Consider the following 24,244-nt stretch of genomic DNA (forward strand, 5'->3'; position numbering starts at 1 on the left):
CTGGAAAAGGTTTTGCTGACGAAATCTTTTAAGTTCTTCCTGTTTCTTTCTATACTTACTGTGATCAGAAAGCTTATGGATTTAGTTTAACATTAGAAGCCCAGAGAAACATCATGGGTTTGGCCATCAGTCTCTATTTTTATTAAAATTTCTTTTTGCTCCAAGTAATTTCTAGCCTCAATCTCATTTCCTTTAGGCTCTGACCTCAAGTTTGAAAATGACAGAGCTATTGTTTTTCAGCTATCTGTGCTGTTTGGAAATCATTTACATAGAAAAAGAAAAATCAACTGCGAAATTGTTAAATTATCAGAAGCTGACTAAAGCTCCGCTTGGAGCCTATCAGAGCTCCATGAAGAAATTTCTAGCAGTGTGTGTTTTGATACACATTAACATCCTAACTGGGGAGCCCTTTTCAATATCTTTCTTTCCTCACATCTTAAAAAGTGTAAGCAAGAAAGTTGTTTTGGCAAGCATTTCATGACGAACTGTACCGTGGCTCCAGCAGCTAGTTCTATGACAAACGCCAAGAACTGAAAAAAACTGCCACAGGCTTGTGCATGCTAAGTTGCTTCAGCATGTCTGACTCTGTGACCCTAGGGACTGTAGCCTGCCTGCCAGGCTCATCTGTCCATGGGGATTTTTTCAGGCAAGAATACTGGAATGGGTTGTCATCCCCTCCTCCAGGGGATCTTCCCAACCCAGGGACCAAACCTGCTTCTCTTATGTCTCCTGCATTGGAAGATGGGTTCTTTACCACTAGGGCTACCTGGGAAGCCTGCCACAGACTCAGGAATAACAACAGAAAAGGGTAATTGACTTTTGTTGAGAAATGGCAGTTTATAATCATAATAAACGCCTAAGAACTGCTCTTCAAGTTGAAAGCATTTAAACTACCACTTAAGGCGTTAAGACAAATTTTACTTTAAAATGAATGAACAAAAAAATAAATAAACATTCCCAAGGGAATACCTGTAAAACTAGCAGCCAAGTCAATTCAACACTCTCCACCACACCCCCCCTAAAGGGGTAATTGCTATCCTGACTTCTAACATTCAGCTTCATTTGCCTGTTTTGGATTTTCTCTAAGGGAAATCATATTGTATGTTCTCTTTCGTGACTTACTTCTTTCTTTTAACACAGTATTTGTGAAGATTATCTGTCTTTCAAAAGCATGTCTTGATACCTTTCCGGATCTAATGAAAGTTTCTAAGAGGACATTAGTAAGACACCTACAGAAATACATTAATTAGATATCCTGAATAGAAGAACACTGCTATCTCCGTTTACTGCTATTGAATTAGCCTTCCTGAAAAAAATCTGTGTTTATTCTACAACTAATAGCACTCCACATATCTGAAAAAGACTACTCTAGAGCTATGAAAATAGTGTGGTATGGGGATAGAGTCCTAAGCTAAGAATCCAAAGACCTGAGTCTATTTGCTTTATATTTTTCAGTCAAGGGATCCTGAAGTTGCTCCTAAACACTGAAGTTTCCTTTGCTGTAAAATAGGGCTGTACTCTCTACCACATCCCCCTAAGGGTACTTGTGAACCTAATGACATGATAGCTATGAAAAAGGCATTGTGGAAATAAATATATGTATATATATGAATAGACATCCCAATATATGAGATTTTATATTATTAGTACATAATACATATAAAATGAAAACCTACTTTCTTTGCCACCTAAGGAAAATGTGAAATGTTTGTAATTAAAACTGACAAATAAATATACTCAATTTATTGAGCATGTTACTGACATCGTATTATGACACTAAATTGCATCGTATCGATTCACGTTTGATCCAACACTGGTTAAAATGACCACATCTACTACAGATCCTTGAAAGGCAATTTAGGCTTTCCACATGGCTCAGTGGTAAAGAATTCTCCTGCTAATGCAGGAGACAGAGGACACGTGGGTTCGATTCCTGGGTTGGGAAGATCCCCTGGAGGAGGAAATGGCAACCTTCAACCAAAGGAATTTCTGAAAGACTTAAATTAAGTCATGGAGATCAAATCAGTCAATCCTAAAGGAAATCAATCCTGAATATTCATTGGAAGGACTGGTGCTGAAGCTGAAACTCCAATACTTTGGTCACCTGATGCAAAGCGCCAACTCACTGGAAAATACCCTGACTGGGAAAGATTGAAGGCAGGAGGAGAAAGGGACAACAGAGAATGAGATGGTTGGATGGCATCACTGATGCAATGGACATGAGTTCAAGCAACCTTAAGGAAATAGTGAAGGACAGGGAAGCCTGGCATGCTGCAGTCCATGGGGTCTCAAAGGGTCAGACACAACTGAGCAACTGAACAACAAAGTCATACCAATGTAAATCAATTATTTCTACCCTTTATGCAGTTGTGACACTCAAAATAGGTTTGATATACAATACTTATTATCTGCCCTCACACTGCAGGTACACAAAACACACACAAATTAAAATTAATTTTATTTGAGAATTTCATGACAGTTTGTGTAAAGTTCACATTCAGCTTCACATGTCTGAAGTTGAATCTTAATTTAGTAAATTATGTTACTCTTTCTGATATATACATACATAGAAATAATTTTTCGGGCAACCTGGAAATATAGCACAGATTTTAAAGGCCACGAGAAGCAAATCTTAATAGGCAAGCTTCAGCTTGATGGAAAATAAATAGCATGGCAACACCCTACAGAGAAGGTTCTCTCTTCCATGTGACGTCTGCCTAGGGAGATGGTGAAGCACTGTTTTATGGTCTGTATTCTGCTCAGTGGGACTCATCAGCCCTGGTAACCTACTTTTCTTTCAGTTGACTGAGACTGTCAGATTCAATAACTCTCACAATGAAACAGATCTTCAGTTCAGCCTCATTGCCAGGGGACGATCACTAGGGATTTCTCCAGTAGAACAACTGACAAAGATAGTCTAGTTTATAAAGTACTCCCTTCCTTTGTGAGAAAATTTCCCAGACAAGCAGGGCACAGATAAAGTTCTATGCAAATGTGACTGTTACACAGTGCCACAAACTACTAAAGAAAAATAAGAAACCAGGATGGCACACCTTTCAGAATAATCTGACTCCCATTGCTCTCAGTATTTATAAATACAGAGGGGCACAGGAAAAACCTCATCCATCTCACCGGCAGAACACATCACAAGTACTCTATTAAGATGGATACTGGAATGCCATGGATTATTACCTTAGCTTCTTAACTCTGACCTTGTTAGCCACCCTCCCCTTCTTCCCATCCCTGCTTTAATAGTCTATTCCTCAACACAGAAGCCTGAGGGATCCTTTCAAAACATGTCAGATCATGCTGCTCCTGTGCAATCTTACTAGAACCTACAAGACCCTACGTGACCTGTGAACTGGCCCATTGCTATCTCTGACCTCAACTCCTACAACCCTATCCCTTCTTTATCCTACTCTAGCTACACCATCTTCCATCCAGTTCCTTGTACAAACCAAGCAGACTCCTGCCTCAGGGTCTTTGCACATGATGTTCCCACCATCTGAAATGTTCTTCCTTTAGACATCCTCATGGATAGCACCTTCTTATTCTTCAGGGGCTTAGTCAAGAGTCCCCTTCTTGTTGAGGTCTTACCTGCTAACCTGCCTAAAATTGCAACTCCTCCCCAATATTTTATATCTCCCTTCTCTTCTTTTTTTCCTTTAGTACATATCACCAGGATAAATATATTTTAGCTATTTATCTTGTTTGTCTCTCCTTTGAAAATGTAAGTTTCAGGAGGCCTTAAATCAGAATTACATAGAGTGCAATTTCACAATTTTAGCTAAAAAGGAGTCACCATTTAGTGACTGATGTCTCAACACCTTGTCCTGGGTTACAGGCTTTATAGGAATTGGCACCTCATTTTATCTTCATAGCATTAGCCTCGTTTTGTAAATACGGAAATGGAGTAAAGCAACTTTACTTGTGGAAAGTTGACAAGTGGGCAACAGATTAGAACCTACAGCTGGCCTCAAAGCTCTGCTGCTAAACAGTGTAAAATAACAACTTGATAATATTTGCAATAAATTACTATGTTTTCTAATCTAAAAATAAAAATATCCATTTATATCTCTGAATAAGAAAAAGATCTTAAAAAAGAAAAGAATCTATAGTAAAGTCAGCAGTGTAGTATAATGAATGGAACACTGTAAGTATCAGCACACTGGCTCTGTCATTTACCAGCTGTATGTTTTGAGCAACTCAAGCTCCCTGTGTTAAGAACAGAATAACTTAAATAGCATCACCATGTTAAGGGATCCCTTAGTACAGGGTGAATTTTATTTTTTTTTAATATTGAGTTTAAAGTGGACTTGCTTTCAAAACTTAAATGCAGCTTGATTTATAAATGCAGTTTAATCAATCAATAATGTTCATTAATATCTCATGTCCTTAATCTGGAAGGAATGGACAGTCACAAATGAGACGTGAGAAACCATGATTTCTTGTATCAATTTGCTTAATTTCCAAAGGGAGATCACCTGCCATACCAGGAGTTGTTTTGTGAATTTTGGATACTGTTAAGTCCTGCATTTCAGAACTTTGAGGTCCTGTCTGGAAATCAGACAAGTTCCCACCAGATGGATGGTGAGGCCTGAAACATGGTCTCTTTGGCAGACTGCCAAGTTATCAAAAAGTGGGCTTAACTAAAAAACACATTTGCCCAGGCTTTTTTTTTTTTAATCTGCTATGCTTTTAAAAATTAGAAAACCTAATTATAGCCAGAGTTAAACTTAGCATTCATTTAGCAATTATTACATAAAAATAGACATAGAACAGATGAAACTATATAGAGCACCATTTAAGAGGAAAGCCACATACATTCCAGTCCTTTTTACAGGACACTTACTTAGTCTATTGTGTTTTTGTCTTCAGAATTAAACCCATCTTGGGTGGACTTTTCTTTTTAAAGATTCTAGATAGTTTATAAGGCGCCAAAATGTTTGCAGTCTTTCTTGGCTATATGCTTATTCCACCTTTAATATACTCAGACACAAGCGATCCTGACTTCATTCTATTCTCTTCTTATTCCCCTTTCCCCTCCCCTGGGCTCTGCACACAGAAACACAGTTTGTGGCCCATCCAGAGCTCCACAAAGGCCAGGAGGTGGGTTCCACATTCACATTATTAAATAATTTCAATTGTTCCTTCTCTCCTATTCATATATGTTCATATAAAGTGAACATAAATGTTCAGAATGATAATGTAATTTCTTGCTTTTAATGGCCTTTTATTATAATAAATCATATATACAAAGTATATAACACAACAATGAATTTTTAAGAACCTATTACCCAACTCATGACTTAAAATATTATGAATAATTGCATCTATACCATACTGTTTCCTGCTTGGCTAGAGGTAACCGCTCTCCTGAATGCTGTGTTATTTATTATGCCTTTAACTTTTGTTATGTATGTGCATAAATATGTCTAAATTACATATTTAGACTTGCTTAGTTTGTATGTAATTATACAGGAATACTTACAAAGATATAAAAGCATATGATTATTCAAAGTATTAAATCCAAGTTTCTCTTCAAATAAACGCATATTTGAGCCTATAAGATGCCTTCTTTATCAGTCACTGTGTCAATGATACTTTGCCATTCTCTTTAGTGTTATTTACTTACCATTGTTTCTAAGCCATATCCATGTAGTTATGTGAGCCTATGGTTAATCCATTTCACTGAAGCATACATTCCATTCTAATACGTTTATTCATCCACTCTTTTACTGATGGATGATGGGTTGGAAAAGATGTTCATCCTATTATCTCAACAAGTCAAAACTCCCGTAACCAAGAGAGTGGTTAGCCGGTGAGAGATATAGCCAAGGCTCAATTCCACTACTCACTGTTGAAGAAAACAGGCTCTGGAGTCACAGATCTGGGTTTCAATCCTAGTTCACTTTTAGGGGTGAAGGCTGTGTTCACTATCTTGGTTGTGGCGATGGTCTCATGTATGTACAAGTATGTCGAAACATATTAAATTGTGTACTTTAAAGGTGTGTAGTTTATTTTATATAAATTATACCTCATAATGCTCTTTGTAAAGAGAGGGAGAACTCTGTTTCAGGATTTTAAAGCTATGTGATCTTAAGCAAGTACTGTGATTCCTTCAAGACACATCTGTGACCTGGGTACAAGCTGCCTTTTATGGTTGCAGGGAGAATTAAGCAGACTCACAGGTAACACCAGCCCAGCTTCCGGCTCCTGAGCTTTCCCACGTGCCAAATGCTTGGCTCCATGCTGGGAATATCAAAATCAATATGATGAGGATGCTGTGTGGCTTCCCACCTCCGCCCTGATCTAGAAGGGAAGGCAGATATGAATAGAGCCTCATCCCAGTGTAACGGGATCCGTGGAACAAGAGAAACTAGAACAAGCTGAGAGATGCCCTCCCTACCTGAATGCATAAAGGCCTGAAGTAACAGACCACAATCTTCTCACCCTGCTAAATAGGGGAGAGCAACAAAGTGCCACAGATCACAGAGCAGCGAACACATGGAGCCAGAAAAAACTCTGTGTTTCCACTGTATCCTGGAATTACTTACCCAGAGAGACTCAATAAGAAAATAACTGTACCTAGAATCATGTTTTCTGGATAGTTAAGCGACCCAAAGCCAGGGGCTCTGTCTGTATATTGAGACTAAGCAGGACTTAACATGGTTTTTTGAAAACAATACCGTGAATAAATGAATAACACCAAACAAGTCAAAGACAGAAGGAAAATTGACAACAGCACACACAGTGAGAAGGAACTTGGGTAATTTAGTAATCTTGTCCTATTATTTCACCAATATGGTGCAATGAAAAAAAATGAAATATAAAGTGAGAAGCCCTGCATCTATGTCCTCTCAAATACGTTCTGGCTTTGTGATCTTGAGAAAGTAATTTAATATATCTGAGTCTCAGTTTCAAGATGGTTAAAATGATAGCAATAATTATTAAAAATACTGACTTTATGGAAGGTCTTGTGAAAATGAGATATAATTTGAGAAAAAGTTCTGAAGTGTTCTACAATTATTATAAAATGAGTACCAGTAAAATAACCACTGGCAGTTCTACACACAGATAACCTGTAAAGTCACAACAACTAGAAAGCTTTAGTAATTGCTGAAACCTCTCAAATTTATTGCCTTAGGTAGGAAAAATTCTATGTTTGTGGAATAAAAGACTTAGAATGATTGAAAGAGTAGCCAAATTTTCATAAAACCAGACACTGTCTACTGAACTAATTTCTTTGAAGTCTGGTTTGAAAAACCAAGCTGTTTAAAGACATCAGTCATCATTATTTGAGCATATACTGTGCCAGGCACCATGCTTAAGGATTTAAAAAACATCAACTCACTTCAGCCTCATAACCATCTTCAAGGTGGGTAAGGCAATCAAGTAATTTATTATCAAAACCAGAATGCCTTTGAGAGTGAAAGGAGTACTTTTAATAATTGCACAGGACAGCAGCCATAAACCAGGACTATCCTGAGCAAAACCAGAGCATGTGGTTTATGACCCTTCACAGTTAAGGAAACTGAAACTTGCAGAGGGAAGCAATTTGCCAAGGCCACCAACTTCGACAGGTGGGAAAGCTCCTCTAGACCAGTCTCCCAAGCATCACCTTATACATGCTTCCTACATGTGCGGTTACAGAGCAAGGCCACTGTCCTTTTGTCATCTTCAAAATCCTCCTTTGATTTCAATCTCTCATATCAATGAAGACTAAAACAGAACCTGAGAGATGCCAGTTCAAAGGAAAACAGAGGCTAGAAAAGAAAATTTCAGTTTCTATCAATATCATGAAAGCCAACCATTTATTGCTACAATCCCAGTCTAATTTATCTGTCAGGAGAAGGAGGGCAAATTTTACGCAAGAGATTGAGTAACTCACGACTGACATCCTTTCTGCTGAGACAATGGGGCCTCTGTGAATGTTTCCCTGATGCAGTGAACATATCATCAAACATAACCTCCCACAATGGCAGTTGGAGATATGCCCTCTCAACTCACAGGAAGTATCCTGTCATCTATAACTGAAATTTCCTTCAAATACCTGAATAACCTCTTTGGTAGTACCTGGCACACAATGCAAACTAACAAAACAAAAAGCTGTCAAGACTAGAACAGTACTAAAGCAACAGCTTACTCTTTGATTTCACAGTTGAATAGAAATGTTATTTTGTGAGATTTCTGAATCCCTTTGCAGGCATTTTTCAAGCAGCATGTTTACTATGTAGATGACATATATAACATATACTTGGAAACAGTTCAAGCAATTTCTTCTCTTGCTACGCTACATCACTACTTTGAAAGATATATATGTGGCGATCATCAGCAAAATAACTTTCACTATACCATAAACACAAGTCCTACTTGGGAAATGTTTTGCATTTGGATAATTACTTTGGAATGCTGAGCCAGAATAAATAACCAAAACAGACACCCCCTAAGTTCTCTGTTCTAATTTATATGTCCTTAACTTCTGTCTTATTAGCAACTCTCATTTTAGGAGAGTGCTTTTATCCTAAGCACAGAATAGATGCTTAATTATTACCTGTCCCTTCTCCAGAGTTCACTGCTGTTCTCCCCATAGCCTACATAGAAATACAAAGGGTTTTCCCAGGAAAATTTCCCTTCTAAATTGACTTCTGTATACTCCATGTTTAAAATGACCCCAACTGCTAGTGACTTTGAAGGACATGATTGCAGTCAGGGGTCTTGGTCTTAACATAGAGACTATAAACTGTTAGCTTGGAGCCCCTCATACAATGAATGGATCCCCACCTGATCTCAAATGCCAACTTCATCACATGCATGCATGCATGCAAGTTGCATCAGTCGTGTCCAGCTCTTTGTGACCCTATGGATGGTAACCAGCTAGCCTCTCTGTCCATGGGATTCTCCAGATAAGAATACTGGAGTGGGTTGCTATGCCCTCCTCCAGGAGATCTTCCTGACCCAGGGATCAAACCCATGGTCTGTTATGGTCTCCTGCATTGGCAGGTGGGTTCTTTTCTACTAGCATCACCTGGGAAGCCCTAAAAAGTTAGGTCACTTCCTGGACTTTACATTCTGTCTTTAACATTCTGTCCTACCAGTCTGTATATTCAGGTGCCACACTGCAGTGATTCCTGACTCTTTATGTTTTAATACGTGGTCAGGCTGCTTCTCCTTCCCCATTGCTCTTCTAGTTTACAGCTTTGCCAGTAGCAACCCTGTACCCAGCCTCTCCAATCCTCTTTCTTCTCTTCCCCTCCCCTAAAATAATTCCACACTAAAACAGAACAAAACTACTCAATTTTTTATTGCTACTGTGTTAATTTTTAAAATTAACTTGGGCAGAATTGACAGTTTTTTGATATTGAATCCTCTAATCTAAGAGCATGTTATATCTTTTCATTTATTCAAATCTTAGCTGTGTTCCCATAAAGTATTTTAAAGCTTTTTCATATATAACTTGCATTTTTAAATTAAAATTTTCCCTACTGTGTTTACTATAGCTATTTTAAATAGATTTTTTCTACCATCTCTTCTAACTTGCATATGTAGATATGAAATTATTGATTTCTATACCAATATTATACCATATGTATATCTATACTATGTTATAGTGACTGCAAATGCCTGTCTTATTCTTTGTTCCAATGAAATGGCCCATTAAAAATTATGTTGGATTTGGTGACAGGTAGGTACTTTTGTTAAGTTACAAATATCCACTTGTTCCCATATTATTATTATTTTTTAATTAAGAATGGCTGTAAAATTGTATGAAATGTCAATATCTACAGTTTTTATATGATTTTTCCCTGAAGTATATTAACACAATTAATACATGATTGAATTACCTAATGATGAACATTCTTACATTAATATGGAAATAAATAAATCCAGGTTGATTTTGAAGTATTCATCTCATAATGAGTTACTAGATTATGTTTCCTGTTATTTTTAATTTCTAATGCCAATATTCATTAGTGAGATTGGCTAGTTTATCTTCTGATTTGTGTATTCAGGTTTTGTTATCAGCGTTAAAACTAATTTATTATTATTTTTTAATTCTACCTTTTCCTTCTCTTTCTTTGCTCTCAGACAGTTTCAAGCACTGGATTAACCTACTCTTTTAAAACTTTAGTAGATTCTTCTCCATGAAACTATCTAAGCTTAGTGTTCTTCCTCAATTTGGTTCAATCTTTTTTTTTTTACTATTTCAATTTTCCCGCATTTTATTGAGATATAACTGACATTAATATTATGAAAGTTTAAGGTCTAAAATGTGATGATTTGATGCATATACATTATAAAACAATTACCACAATAAGGTTAGTTAATACCTTCATCAATTCAGTTACTACTTTGGAGGTCAATATGGTGTAATTTTTGATACAATTTTTTTAACATGGAAATTAGTCTGTTAATATTCCCCCTCTAGATGTTCTAAAGTCAGATTTGATACTTTAAATAAATTAGAAAATCAGTTTCAACATTAGCTATGTCTTCCATCTAACAAAAGATATATATAATTTTTATTCCTAATCATAAAATCTTCTGTTTGAAAAATGTTAGTGATTTCCTATTAGCTATGAAATAAGTGCTAACTCTTTCACTTGGCATTGCCCATCTGTAATCTTACTTCAGCCTCCCTCCACCACCATTCCTGCCATCACTCTTGGTGAACTCCGTGCCCACTGAGCTGTCCCGTCTAACACCTGCTCTGATCCTTCACAACCTAACCTCCCACTCTTAGGGACGTGCTCTAGACCTAGTTGCTACATAATACCTGAACTGCAAGTCTGGAGTGGCTCACTAACTGATAACCCTACAGAATTTGCTCAAGGTGTGAGAAAAAGAAAAGAATCAAGAATGTGCCTGATGACTTTGACTTAAAAATGTGTAGAAAGAAATTGAAACTTACTGAGGTGAGGAAAACTACAAAAGAATCAGGTAGAATTTTTTTTTTTTTCCTTTTGGAAGAGAGATGTGAGAATCACATTTGAATTTGAATCAGTTTGAGATAGCTGTAAGAGACATTTAAGTGGAGATGGACAGTAAGCAGATAAATGCATGAGTGTCGACTAGAGCTTAGAAATTTAGAAAACTTCCATGCATGGAATTTAAGAGATAAAGTTAAGAAGTAGTATTCTAGGAATTAGGAGACACACTTCAAGTCTTAGCTCTCCCACTTGCTGTATGCATCACTTGCATCTTCAAGGCATTAATTTCTTTATCTAGAAAGTGGTGAGTGGAAGACTGTTCTCTAAGATCTTTTTGAACAGGCTGTTCATCCTCCATTCATTTAACTCAATAAATATTTACATAGAAGAACAGAACTGGAAGAATCATACTCCCTGATTCAGGCTATATTACAAAGCTACAGAAATCAAAACAGTATGGTACTAGCACATGCAAAAATAGGTCAATGGGTTAGGATGAAAGCCCAGAAATAAACCCCTTTATCCCTTAACATCCTCCCCCTTTCCCTCCCTGCTTCCTCATCATTCACACTGCCACTCTTTGGATCTCTAGGTCTTTAGTATGTCTTACCTGTTACAAGAGCCCTATAACTACTCTTTTTACACACTACACCCTCTCCCAGGCCCTTTGCCATTTCCTAACTGCCCAAGTAAGAAGTTCTCTTTCAAAGATTACCATATGACAAACACTTATTGTAGCATGTAATATATATAAAACTTTTTATTTTGGTGAGTTCTCCCTATCTGAGAGCTGTAAGTTTCCTGATGCATGTCTGTACATGCTTAATACCTTATTAATTTTTGCATTTTGTAGTATCAGGCATATGCTATATACATTTATTCACTGGCTGCTGTTTCTTCCTAGAATGTCCTTCTCCAAGATTTCTGCATGACTAACTCTTTTAATCCCAATCACCTCTTTGCTTGGGAAAAACCTACCCTTCAATTTAAAATTGCAACCTCCTGTTCTATTTTATTCCAGAGCACACATCACTAAAACAGCAGCATTGCTTACTTATTCTCAGTGTCTCAGCACCAGATCAAAGCATATCAAGAGAAGAATTCTTCTGTTTGCTTCATTGTTACAGCACGTAAAATATTTCCTAGCACATGAGATGCTTAATAACTACTTGTTGTGAAAATGATTATAATTCTGTGTTTAAAGTAGCGAGGTGATGGACATGTTCATCAGTCTGACTGGTGATCATTTCACAAAACACATGTATATCAAATTATCACACTTGAAATTATATATAATTTTGTCAATATACTTCAATAAAGCTGAAAAACAATAAAAACAAAACAAAATCCTTACCATGTAATTCATCTCCTGATTTTAATTTTTCTTACTCATGCCAAGAAAAAAAAAAGTTTTAAAAAACTATAGACCACATCAATTCTGATATAGCTGCTTTTCCTATTATGCTAAAAGACTTTTTTTGTATAGACCTTCTTCAACTTACAATGGGGTTTTGTCCAAAAAAACCCATCATAAGCTGAAAACAAATGTCAAAATGCATGTAACTCATTAACCTATCAAACATTACAGCTTACCTCAGCTTACCTTACACGTGCTCAGTACACTTAACATTAGCCTAAAGTTAGGCAAAATCATCTAATACAAAGCCTATTTTATAATTAAGTGTTGCAAAGATAGTATTGAGAATACCTTGTGTACCTATCACCCAGTCTCCCTTAATATTGACATATTACATCATCATGGTACATTTGCCAAAACTGAGATTAACACAGGATAATACTACTAACTAAAAAACAGACTGTATTCTCATTTCATGAGTTTTTCTAACTTAGGTCTTTTATCTGTTCTGGGAGCCAGTCGAGGATCATGTGTCGAATTTAGAAGACTTACCTTTGGATCTGTTTCTTCATCCTCATCTTGGTAATCATCACAGAGGGGACTGGAGTTGGCTGCAAAGGTGGGTCCTTGGGAATAGTACTGAGAACTCCGGTAGCCATCCCGCCGTAACTTATCACATTCTGCAGGGGTAGAGGCAAGGGAAGGGAGAAAGGGCTTTAAGAAGCAGGATTTGCTTACTCCTTTTTATTTACCTTTTCTTGCAATATTTCTCTACATACAATAATGATTTAAAATAATAAAAATGATAAAAAGAACTAAGAGTTAGTAAAGCAGGTAACATACCTTATATGCCATGTTCATACGCTTCAAAGGGACTGTTTTACACCTCTCAAAAACTCTCTGAGTCAGGGTAATACATTACTTTTATTGAAGTATAGTTGATTTACAATGTTGTGTTAATTTTTACTGCATACCAAGTTGACTCAGATATACATGTATACATTCTTTTTTAACATTCTTTTCCATTATGGTTTATCACAGGATACTGAATATAATTCCCTGTGCTATATAGTAGGTTGCTATTGTTTAGTCACTAAGCTGTGTCTGACTCTTTTCGACCCCATAGACTGTAGCCTGCCAGGCTTCTCTGTCCATTGAATTTCCCAGGCAAGAATACTGGAGTGGGCTGCCATTTCATTCTCCAGGGGATCTTCCCCACTCAGAGATTAAACCCAAGTCTTCTGCATTGGCAGGCAGATTCTTTACCACTGAGCCAGCTGGAAGCCTGTCCACCTTACATATGATAGTTTGCATCCACTAATTTCGACTCCCAATCCTTTCTTCCCCTACTTCTCTCCTCCTTAGCAATCACAAGTCTGTTCTCTGTGAGTCTGTTTCTATTTTGCAAATAAATTCATTTGTATCATATTTTAGATCCCACATATAAATGATATCATATGATATGTGTCTTTTTCCGATTTACTTCACTTAGTATGATCATCTCTAGGTCTGTTTATGTTGCAGCAAATGGCAATATTTCATTCTTTTTTATGACTGAGTAATATTCCATTGCATATATGTATCACATCCTCTTCATCCATTCATCTGTTGGTGGACATTTGGGCTGCTTTGATGGCTACTGTAAACAGTGCTACTGTGAAACAGGGATGCATGTATCTTTTCAAATTAAGAGTTTTGTCTAGGTGTATGCCCAGGACTGGGATAGCCGGATGACATGGAACTAAATTTTTAGTTTTTTGAGGAACCTCCATACTGTTTTCCATACGTACCATAATTTTGACATGTAACAATTGATGATGTAATTCCACATCAAAAAGTGCAAGCAGTTCTCATGTGAGGCTTGCCTTCTAGACTGATCAACTGGAAGTGAGAAATCATAGATTATAATCTCTCATTCTGTTTTTACTTCCAATTTTATTTGATGCTAAACAGCCTGTAATCACTGGGTGGAGTTTAGCACAAAGCTGGGTGGCAGTCTGAGATGTCTTCCAGTTCACGGAGCAATGACTGGGGCCGTTGGCTGCTCAGAGACTGGGGATTCTCTTCAAAGAGGAACCACTGCACTGATAACTCCCGTCAGTTGAGGGAGAACAAAGCAAGGGTTCTAATGACATTTTAAAGTCCCAGGAGCTCTCCTATGACTTAGATACCTCAGAAAAGTATTCGCCTTGCAAAAGGATTCCCCACAGTGTTGCTTTAAATATCCTTCTTGCTAAAGGAAGGTGACAGGTGTTTGCTTTTGGGCAAGTTTCCTCTTTGCACAGTTTTACAAAACCATGCACCTAATGGCACAGAACTAAAGTAGGGCATCTTCAGAGTTCCCTTTTAACACTAGGATCTAAGCTGCTTCTTCAAAGAGGAGATGAGCAGCTGCTTTAGTGGAGGGATAAAAATAAAAAAAACCTCACTGTCCTGTGTTACCTATCTCATGGTGGGAGCAGAGAGTCAGATGAAAACTACACATCAGATTTTTTTTAAACTCCATGGAAATAGTCACAAGGCTCTTTTAGAATGCCAAGCTAACTGAAAAATTGTACAGGTAATCATAAGATAGTTAAACACTAATACTTCAGTTACTTATGGGCTGAATGATGTGTGGGCTGGACTGGCAACCCATGCTAACTAACATTGAATAAAAAAAGAAAATTAAAAAAATAATTTCTGACACCTCCAGAGAACATTTGAAAAAATGAGGATTTATAACACTAATCAAACCCTTTTCAGTGAAAAAGAACTTCCACATTTTCTCCAGTATTTCACAACTTCTCTACAAAAATAAATAGTACAACCAGATTCTGTTCTCATTCCTACAGGGATGTTACATAAATCATGGCGACTAGTTTTCAAATGGTGTTCAGTGCAGAGTTCTTGGATTCTGTAAATGTTTTACTTTTTAAAATGATTTTAATTATTTCCTCTTGGCTGTGCTGAGTCTTCATGTTGCATGAGCTCTTCTCTGGTTGCGGTGAGTGGGGACTCTCTCCAGTCACAGTGCACAGGCTTCTCTTGTTGTGGAGCATGGGCTCCAGGGTGCAGGGGCCTCAGTAGTTGCGGCTCCCAGGCTCTAGCGCACAGACTCAATAGTTACGGTGCACAGGCTTAGTTGCTCCACGGCATGTGGGATCTTCCCAGATCAGGGATCGAATTTGGGTCTCTGGTACTGGCAGGCAGATTCTTTACCACTGAGCCACCAGGGAAGTCTGGTTTTATTTTATTTTATTTTATCTTAAGGCTAGAATAAAACATAACACTCAACCCTATAATTCTACATGTCACTAATTTGTATTGCTAACTTAACTTTTCTGTAGTCCTATAAACTGAAGTCTCTTAAAGATTCAGGGTGAATCTTGTAAAACAAACTAATAAAACCTATTACCACTGTAAGTTACTTATCACATAATTTGGTGCTTTCAAAAATAGTTACCAAACAAAACAAAACACAAAGTTAAGGCCAAGACCCTTTAAACCAAATCCTTTTCTTATTCAAAAAATAATCCTTTTCACCCTCATTCACTGATCTTAAAATAAGTACAAGTCTCAAATTATAGAATTTTATAGTACTAAAAAATCTGTTCTTGATATCAGGTACCATGTAAGAATGTGTTTAAAAAAGATTAATCTGCAAGGGACTGCTAAGCTAGGTCATCTCTAAAAGTGGTATTCATTCTGATCTTCTTGGCAATAATATTAAAAACATCCAAAATGTTATCATCAAAAAAGACAACAAATCACAAGAGTTGGCAAGAATGTAGAGAAAAAGGAACCCCAGTGCTGTAGGAAATGTAAATTGATGCAGCCACTATGGAAAACAGTATGGAGGTTCCTCAAAAAATTAAAAACATAACTCTCATACAATTCAGCACTTCTGCTTCTGGGTATTTATCTGAAGAAAATAAAACAGTAACTCAAGAAGATATATGTACTCCAACGTTCATTTACATGCACAGAGAGAGGAATATTAGCCAGCCATAAAAAAGAATGAAGTCTTGCCATTTGCAATAGCATGAATGGACCTAGAAGGTATTATGCAAAGTGAAATAAGTCAGACAAAGACAAATACCATATGATTTCACTTACATGTGAAATTTAAAAAACAAAACAAACAAATCAGAAACAGACTTAAAGATCCAGAGAACAACTGGGTGGCTGCCAGACAGCAGGGGGGATGGGGTTGGGCATAATAGGTGAAGGGGATTAAGATGTACAAAAATCCAGTTATAAAATACACAAGTCTTAGGGATGTAATATACACCCTTATATAGAACATGGTCGATAATATAGTAATTTTGTATGGTGACAGATGTTACTAGACTTACCATGATCATTTTGCAATGTATTTAAATATCAGAGCAGTATGTTGTACACCTGAACCTATATTGTACATCAATTACACTTCAAAATTTTTTAATTAAAAGGAAATTTAAAATAGCCAAATGACATACCTGTTAAAGTTTATAAAACCAAAATACTGCAAAACTGTTATCCATAAATTAAAATCATGAAAAGCTGGCAACTGTTAGTATTCCCAGTATGTGTCATCTTTCAAGCCTAGTTTAAAGGACAATGTCTTTTCTTTCCATGGTTAAATTTATGTCACAGAAATGTTTAAATAGTGGTATAACAAACTAGCATATCAAAGGAACATGGTGCTCATCTAAGATTAAATTAGGCCATATAAATTTATGGCAGATAACCAATTTTTAAATTCTTACCAGATTAATCTAATAAACTCATTAATTAATCTAATTAATTAATAAATAATCTAATTAATCTAATAAACTCATCAAGTTCCACTGTCATTTATCTTCAACTCTAATGGGAAATCTAGGAAAGTTTCCTCTTGTCAAGTTGCAGTGGCCCTCAGCTTCTAAAACCTTGGCTTTGTTCATTAAAAAGTGAGTTTATTGTCTATGGAGTGAGATATAAGCGAGTACTAGCAATCATGAATAAACAAAGACTTTTCAAACACTACACTGACGGTAAGGGCAAGGCAAAGTATAACTTAAAGCCAGGTTATGCCAGCAACCACAGGCGGGAAACATGATACTAACTATAATAGAAGCTCTCTCTTTAACACATATGCTTCTTGCAACAGAAATTTAGAGTAAAACCATGTTATTGTTCTCACAGTACTGCTCAGATAAAGGTGTCACTGTTTGTAGTGTCCTCTGGTTTTCCAGCCACAAATTTCCTCCTCCTTCCTTTCCTGTCCAGCTATTTTCTTTAGCACAAGAACAATGGACAAATAATGTGGGTGACCGAAGTTTTAAATATAGAAGCAAAAGATACTGTCATAGGCTTAGACGGTTACCTAACCATCTTATGAATTTAATACTGTTTTGTCCTCCCAACCTTCACATATTACACTATTTGTTGGACTTTCTGCTTTAATATTTTAGATATGTTAAGGGAGACTGCTGCAAGAAGATTTAGAGTTATCTTCAAACTCATTTTCTCTACCGGAAATCCTTGATGAATTTCCATGCTCTGTTTTGCTCCTAAGTGTAATGAATTAGTGACAATGAGCTGGAGTATAAAGCAGTCACAAACACTTCCAAACCCCAGGGGCTTGATACAACAAGAAGATGCTTTTATGACTCTGCACATTCTCCCGGTCCAGGCAGAGGTGGCAGTCACACGGAGATCAGGCCGTGGGAAGATCCCCCTCAGAGAGCGCTCAGACCATCACACAGCAGCACTACTGGCTCTGGAAACTTCTGCCAGAAGTAACCAGGTTACTTCCTCTCCTGTTTCTTTGGACACAACAAGTCACATGTCCACATGTACCTTCAGAGGTGAGAAGGAAAGGCAACCTTACCTCATAAGCAAGGGGAAAATCCAACTATTCCAAACCAACTCTAATGACTCCTCCAGAGACAACACCGAATCTAAGATTTCCCAGATCCTTGTCACCCATTCTCTTCCAGTCCTTCCTGAACAACGTTGAGAAATGTGGGATTTGCAATGAGAAGCTACCCTTGTGTGTTTCAGTAAGAGAATGTTAACCGCTGGCGAGGGTGGGTGGATGGGCGAGTGGCACGGCTGTGGGACGGCTCTATGGAGGAGCGGCTGAGTGCCTGTAATTCAGATACACCAGGCACCACTCAGGGCCTGTGAGACTTGGGGGACAGCATCTTACCTTCCTAGAAACTCAGATTCCACTCCTAAAGCTGGGCCATTACTTCTTCGGGGGAGCTGTCATGAGAATCAGCCAACAAGTGTTTCTGAGAACTCGGCTCTTTCAGGTAAGAGACTAGCTCAGGGTGCATCAGGACTTGGTACAGAACCCTCCCACTTGGCCAGTGCTCAAAAAACACAGTCACTGATGTCAACATTTACTATATAAGCCATAACTACCTCAAATCTTCTCACTTTAAAAGTCAGTAAGCAATTCCATAACAAGACCTGCCTGGCTACACAGTTCTTTAAGATTCTAAGGTTTGACCAAACTGTTGGCTACATCTTGACTAAAGCATCATGAGGTTGTATTTCTTTTTCTGCATATGACACTCATACAGGGATTCTCTTACTGTCAGTGGCCTAAACATTTATTTTTAACTCCTCTCAATCCCAAAAAAGAGCACACATTTTTGAGTTGATCTAAGTACAAAATTTATAAATGTAATTGGTTTCATGTAACATGAAACCTTATATTTAGGAGCATTTTTACACTAAAAGAGTATCAGCCAGATGCCTGGTAAATGTATTCGATGTTTTGTAACTTCTAAAGCAAAGAGAAAAAAGGATCAAGGTTTTTTGATCTGAAAGTATGTGTGCTGGGTTGAACTGTGTCCCCAGAAAAGAAATGTTGAGGTCCTAACCCCCGGTACCTGTGACTATGACCTCATTTACAGTCTTTCCAGATGTAAGCATGTTAAAATGAGGTCTTCTGGGTGGGTTCTAAGCCAATATGACTAGTGTCCTTATGAAGAGGAAACAGAGGCACTGGGACCATTTGAAGACGCACTGACACAGAGGAAAGACAGCCAGCTGCAGACAGAGGCAGAGACAGATTGGAGTTATGCTGCTACAAGAGCACACGGGACCACCAGAAACTGGAAGAGGGTGACCCCAAGAGGCTGTAGGGAGTATGGCCCTGCCAACACCCTGATTTTGGACTTCTGGCCTCCAGAATTGTAAGACAATAAATTTCTATTGTTTTAAGTCACCCAGTTTGTAGCACTTTGTCACGGCAGCCCAAGGAAATTAACAAAGATGGAACCAGGAGATGCTAAGATGTAAAAGATGTTCATAAGGATCTTTGGAGAAACGGGGTGGTGTTCCCTTTGGTAGGAATCTTAGAGCATCATGGTGAAGAAACAGCAACAGGAATTGGGTGTCTGGAGTCGGCTATCTGGCTGCTGAAGAGCTGTGCAACTCTGGGCAAGAAACATTGGTCAGCTTCAGCACCAAGCTCTAAGGCTCCAAAAATTAGCCTTTGTAGTAGGAAAAGGCAAGACATAAAAACAACTCTCAGCAGACATACTGTAACTGCTGTGTATTACTAACTTTGATTGAGAGTTCCCTATGAACAAGCCAAAGCACTTTATATACAGTAAATCATTTACTCTCCACAACAACCTTAAGAGATGGGGATAATGCCTACAATTTATGTACAAAGACCTTGACACACAAAGTTTTAGACTTGCGTCAGTTGGTGGAACCAATATTAGACTCCACGTGCTCTGGCCACAAAGCTGGTGCTCTTTCCTGAGAGTGTCAACTTGCTTATGATGAGAAACTATCCTCCTCCATGTCTCTGGGTTGTTGTTGTTTAGCTGCTCAGTCATGTCTAGCTGTTTTGTGATCCCATGGACTGAAGCCCGCCAGGCTCCTCTCTCCATGGGATTTCCCAGGCAGGAATACTGGAGGGGGTTGCCATTTCCTTTTCTAGGAGATCTTCCTGACCCAGGGATTGAACCCATGTCTCCTGCACTGAAGGATGAATTCTTTACCACGGAGCCACCAGGGAAACCCATATGTCTCTGTACCACAATTAATTATGTATAAAATAACACTGGTCCTTATCTGATAAATCAATAATACACTTTTGAGTTTAAGAAATTAAGAAATTGAACTAGTTTTACTAGAGTTTTTTCCTATACTTCAATTTCAGTAACAACAACAAAAATATGAGTATAAAATGCAATGAGTATTGTTCATCTTAAAGAATGTTGGTATTTAAGGTTTACTATAACCTCAGATATGCAGATGACACCACCCTTATGGCAGAAAGTGAAGAAGAACTAAAGAGCCTCTTGATGAAAGTGAACAAGGAGAGTGAAAAACTTGGCTTAAATTAACATTCAGAAAATGAAGATCATGGCATCCAGTCCCATCACTTCATGGGAAATAGATGGGGAAACAGTGGAAACAGTGTCAGACTTTATTTTTGGGGGACTCCAAAATCACTGCAGATGGTGACTGCAGCCATGAAATTAAAAAACTCTTACTCCTTGGAAGAAAAGTTATGACCAACCTAGATATAGATAGTATATTCAAAAGCAGAGACATTACTTTGCCAACTAAGGTCTGTCTAGTCAAGGCTATGGTTTTTCCAGTGGTCATGTATGGATGTGAGAGTTGGACTGTGAAGAAGGCTGAGCGCCGAAGAATTGATGCTTTTGAACTGTGGTGTTGGAGAAGACTCTTGAGAGTCCCTTGGACTGCAAGGAGATCCAACCAGTCCATTCTGAAGCAGATCAGCCCTGGGATTTCTTTGGAAGGAATGATGCTAAAGCTGAAGCTCCAGTACTTTGGCCACCTCATGCGAAGAGTTGATTCATTGGAAAAGACCCTGATACTGGGAAGGATTGGGGGCAGGAGGAGAAGGGGACGACAGAGGATGAGATGGCTGGATGGCATCACGGACTCGATGGACGTGAGTCTGAGTGAACTCCGGGAGTTGGTGACAGACAGGGAGGCCTGGCGTGCTGCAATTCATGGGGTCGCAAAGAGTCGGACACAACTGAGTGACTGAACTGAATAGTTAAAATTAGAGATGGACTCCTAGCTTTTCCTCAAAGGGAAAGCATGTCTGTAGGTGAAAACACTACCTATCTCATAAATAATGAAAATATTAGCAGACTCAGCCTTTTAAGATGAAACAGAAAATTCTTTGATCCCTTTTGAAAATTATTTTATAAATTCTTCAATTTATATTAATTATACATATTAATATATAATGTATACTACCATTACCAGTTCCCAAACTCTCTTAGAGCTGATGGCATTCAGGGTCTACTGGCTGGCAATGCCAGCCACCATGCTTACGGGGAACCCAAGTCACTGCACTACTTCATGACAGCTTCCCCCAAATCTTTTGAGGTTTACTTCAAATCCCCTTCTTCACAAAGCCTTCCCCACTTACTACAACCTTCTGTGTGTGTCTGCACACGTGCACCTGCTTAGTCATGTCAGACCCCTTGTGACCCATGGACAGTAGCCCACCAGGCTCCTCTGTCCATGGAATTCTCCAGCAAGAATAATGGAGGGGGTAGCCATTCCCTTTTATAAGGGATCTTCCTGAGCCAGAGATCGAACCCATATCTCTTGCATCTCCTGCATTGGCAGGTGGATCTTTAACCAATGTGCCACCTGGGAAGCCCACAATCTTCCATGCCAGCCTAAACTTTTCATTATAAACCACATGGCATACTTCCTTAGATCCTCTGCTGTGCCTCACACAGTATAAAGGGCCAACTAGTATTTTCAACAAAACAACAGAGAGAGAGAAAAAAAAGAGTAAGGAGGATTAAGGAGGTATAGTCGCAATTACTGCCCAAAAGGCAGGATCTTGGAAGAACAATTTTAAGACAATTCTCTTTTCTCAGTTCCTCATGTGTCATGACTCCAGAACAAAGCATTCCCATCCCACTTTATCCCACATTTAAGTCACCAATATTAATATTTATGGAGCATCTGCTATCTGCCAAGTGCTGTTGAAGGTACAGGAGATTCCACAGTAAGCAGAACAAACAAAAATTCCTGTCTTCAGAGAGCTTGTACTCTAAGAAGACACAGACAACAAACAGTAAAAAGAGCCAACTACATAACAAGAAAGAACATCCTAAGTGTTAAGAAAAAAATTAAGCAGAGAAGGGTATAGGGAGTGGTGTGGAAGCAGGCCTGCCTGAGTGAAGAAAGGAGGTCCCATCACCCTGAGAAAGAGCTGGAGGGAAGTGTGGCCTGGGCTGGGTGAAGAGAAAGGACAGTAGGAGATGGTTAAACATGTAAAGGGCCTTGGAGGTTCCTGTAAGGACTCGCTTTTAACCATGAGGCTGGACGGTAGCCTCTGGAGACTTCTAACAGAGAAGTGACTTGATCTCACCCGCATTTACCCCTTTCTTCCTGCCTACCTTCTTCTCCCAGGTACTAGGACTTAGCTTAACAGGACTCAAATGCATGAATTCCAAATAAACCTGTCTGAGGAAAAGTAAATCACCTAGTCGTGCCAGTAAAAACACATTGAGGGGCTTTCCTGGTGGCTCAGTGGTAAAGAACCTGCCTGCCAATGTCGAGGACACAGGTTAGATCCTTAGCCGGGAAGACCCCACGGGCCATGGAGCAACTGAGCCCGAGGACCACAACTACTGAGCCTGTGCTCTGGAGCCCAGGAGCTGCAACCACTGAAGCCCGCTCCACAGCAAAAGAAGACACCGCAATGAGAAGCCTGAGCTCTGCAGTGAAGAGAAGTCCTTGTTCACTGCCACTAAAGAGAAGCCTGCATGACAACAAAGGCCCAGCATAGCCAATAAAGAAATAAAGGTTTTTTTAAAAAAAAGCTATCAGCATTTTACTATTGATTTGTGTAACTTCTCATACAAATTTTTTTCATATTTATAATTCCATGAGATAAATGTGTGAGTGAAACTTTTCGTGAATTTACTATTAAGATTTTGAAATCTACTCCAAGAGAATGCTTTTAACTTAAATGGTCACTAATTCTGACTTCTTTAGATGAAAGATGGAAGGAAAAGGAGGAGATGGAGAGAGAAACTGAATGGAAAGTCAGAATAAAAGGGGATTTATCATTTATTCCCTAAGGAAATGAGGTGAAAAGATGAGTGGATGCTAAAAGGGAAAAAAAAGTGAAGTTTGCTGAATGATAGCTTATCTGAATAAGAAGAAGAAATGATAAAGGAAGTAATATTAAATGAGCACTCTTGTCCTTAAAAAACTAAAAACAGAGTCACCATATGGTCCAGCAATACCACTACTGGGCATATATCCAGAGAAAACTCTAACTGGAAAAGATACAGGCACCCCAATGTTCACAGCAGCACTATTTATAACAGCCAAGACATGGAAGCAACCTAAATGTCCACCCACAGATGGATGGATAAAGAAGATGTGGTATATATACACAATGGAATATTATTCAGAAAAAAAAGACTGAAATAATGCCATTTGCAGCAACATGGATGGACCTTCAGATTATTAACCTAAATTTGGAAAACTCAGCAGTGGCCACAGGACTGGAAAAGGTCAGTTTTCATTCCAATCCCAAAGAAAGGCAATGCCAAAGAATGCTCAAACTACCACACAATTGCACTCATCTCACACGCTAGTAAAGTGATGCTTAAAATTCTCCAAGCCAGGTTCAGCAATACGTGAATTTACATAAGGCAGAGGAACCAGACATCAAATTGCCAACATCTGTTGAATCACCGAAAAAGCAAGAGAGTTCCAGAAAAACATCTATTTCTGCTTTATTGACGATGCCAAAGCCTTTGACTATCTGGATCACAATAAACTGTGGAAAATTCTTCAAGAGATGGGAATATCAGACCACCTGACCTGCCTCTTGAGAAACTTATATACAGGTCAGGAAGCAACAGTTAGAACTGGACATGGAACAACAGACTGGTTCCAAATAGGAAAAGGAGTACGTCAAGGCTGTATATTGTCACCCTGCTTATTTAACTTATATGCA

General features: G+C 38.4%; 1 protein-coding gene across 1 annotated transcript in view; it reads right to left on the bottom strand.

Moving 5' to 3' along the window:
• Positions 1-24,244, bottom strand: part of NHSL1 (NHS like 1) — a 261,608-nt gene that overhangs the window by 20,874 nt on the left and 216,490 nt on the right. Inside the window, exon 3 of the mRNA XM_052646004.1 lies at positions 12,841-12,968. Coding sequence (XP_052501964.1) covers positions 12,841-12,968 — 128 coding nt within the window. The remainder of the gene's footprint in view (positions 1-12,840; positions 12,969-24,244) is intronic.

This window comes from Budorcas taxicolor, chromosome 9 (genome assembly GCF_023091745.1).
Source record: "Budorcas taxicolor isolate Tak-1 chromosome 9, Takin1.1, whole genome shotgun sequence".
In the NCBI taxonomy this organism is placed as follows: Eukaryota; Metazoa; Chordata; class Mammalia; order Artiodactyla; family Bovidae; genus Budorcas; species Budorcas taxicolor.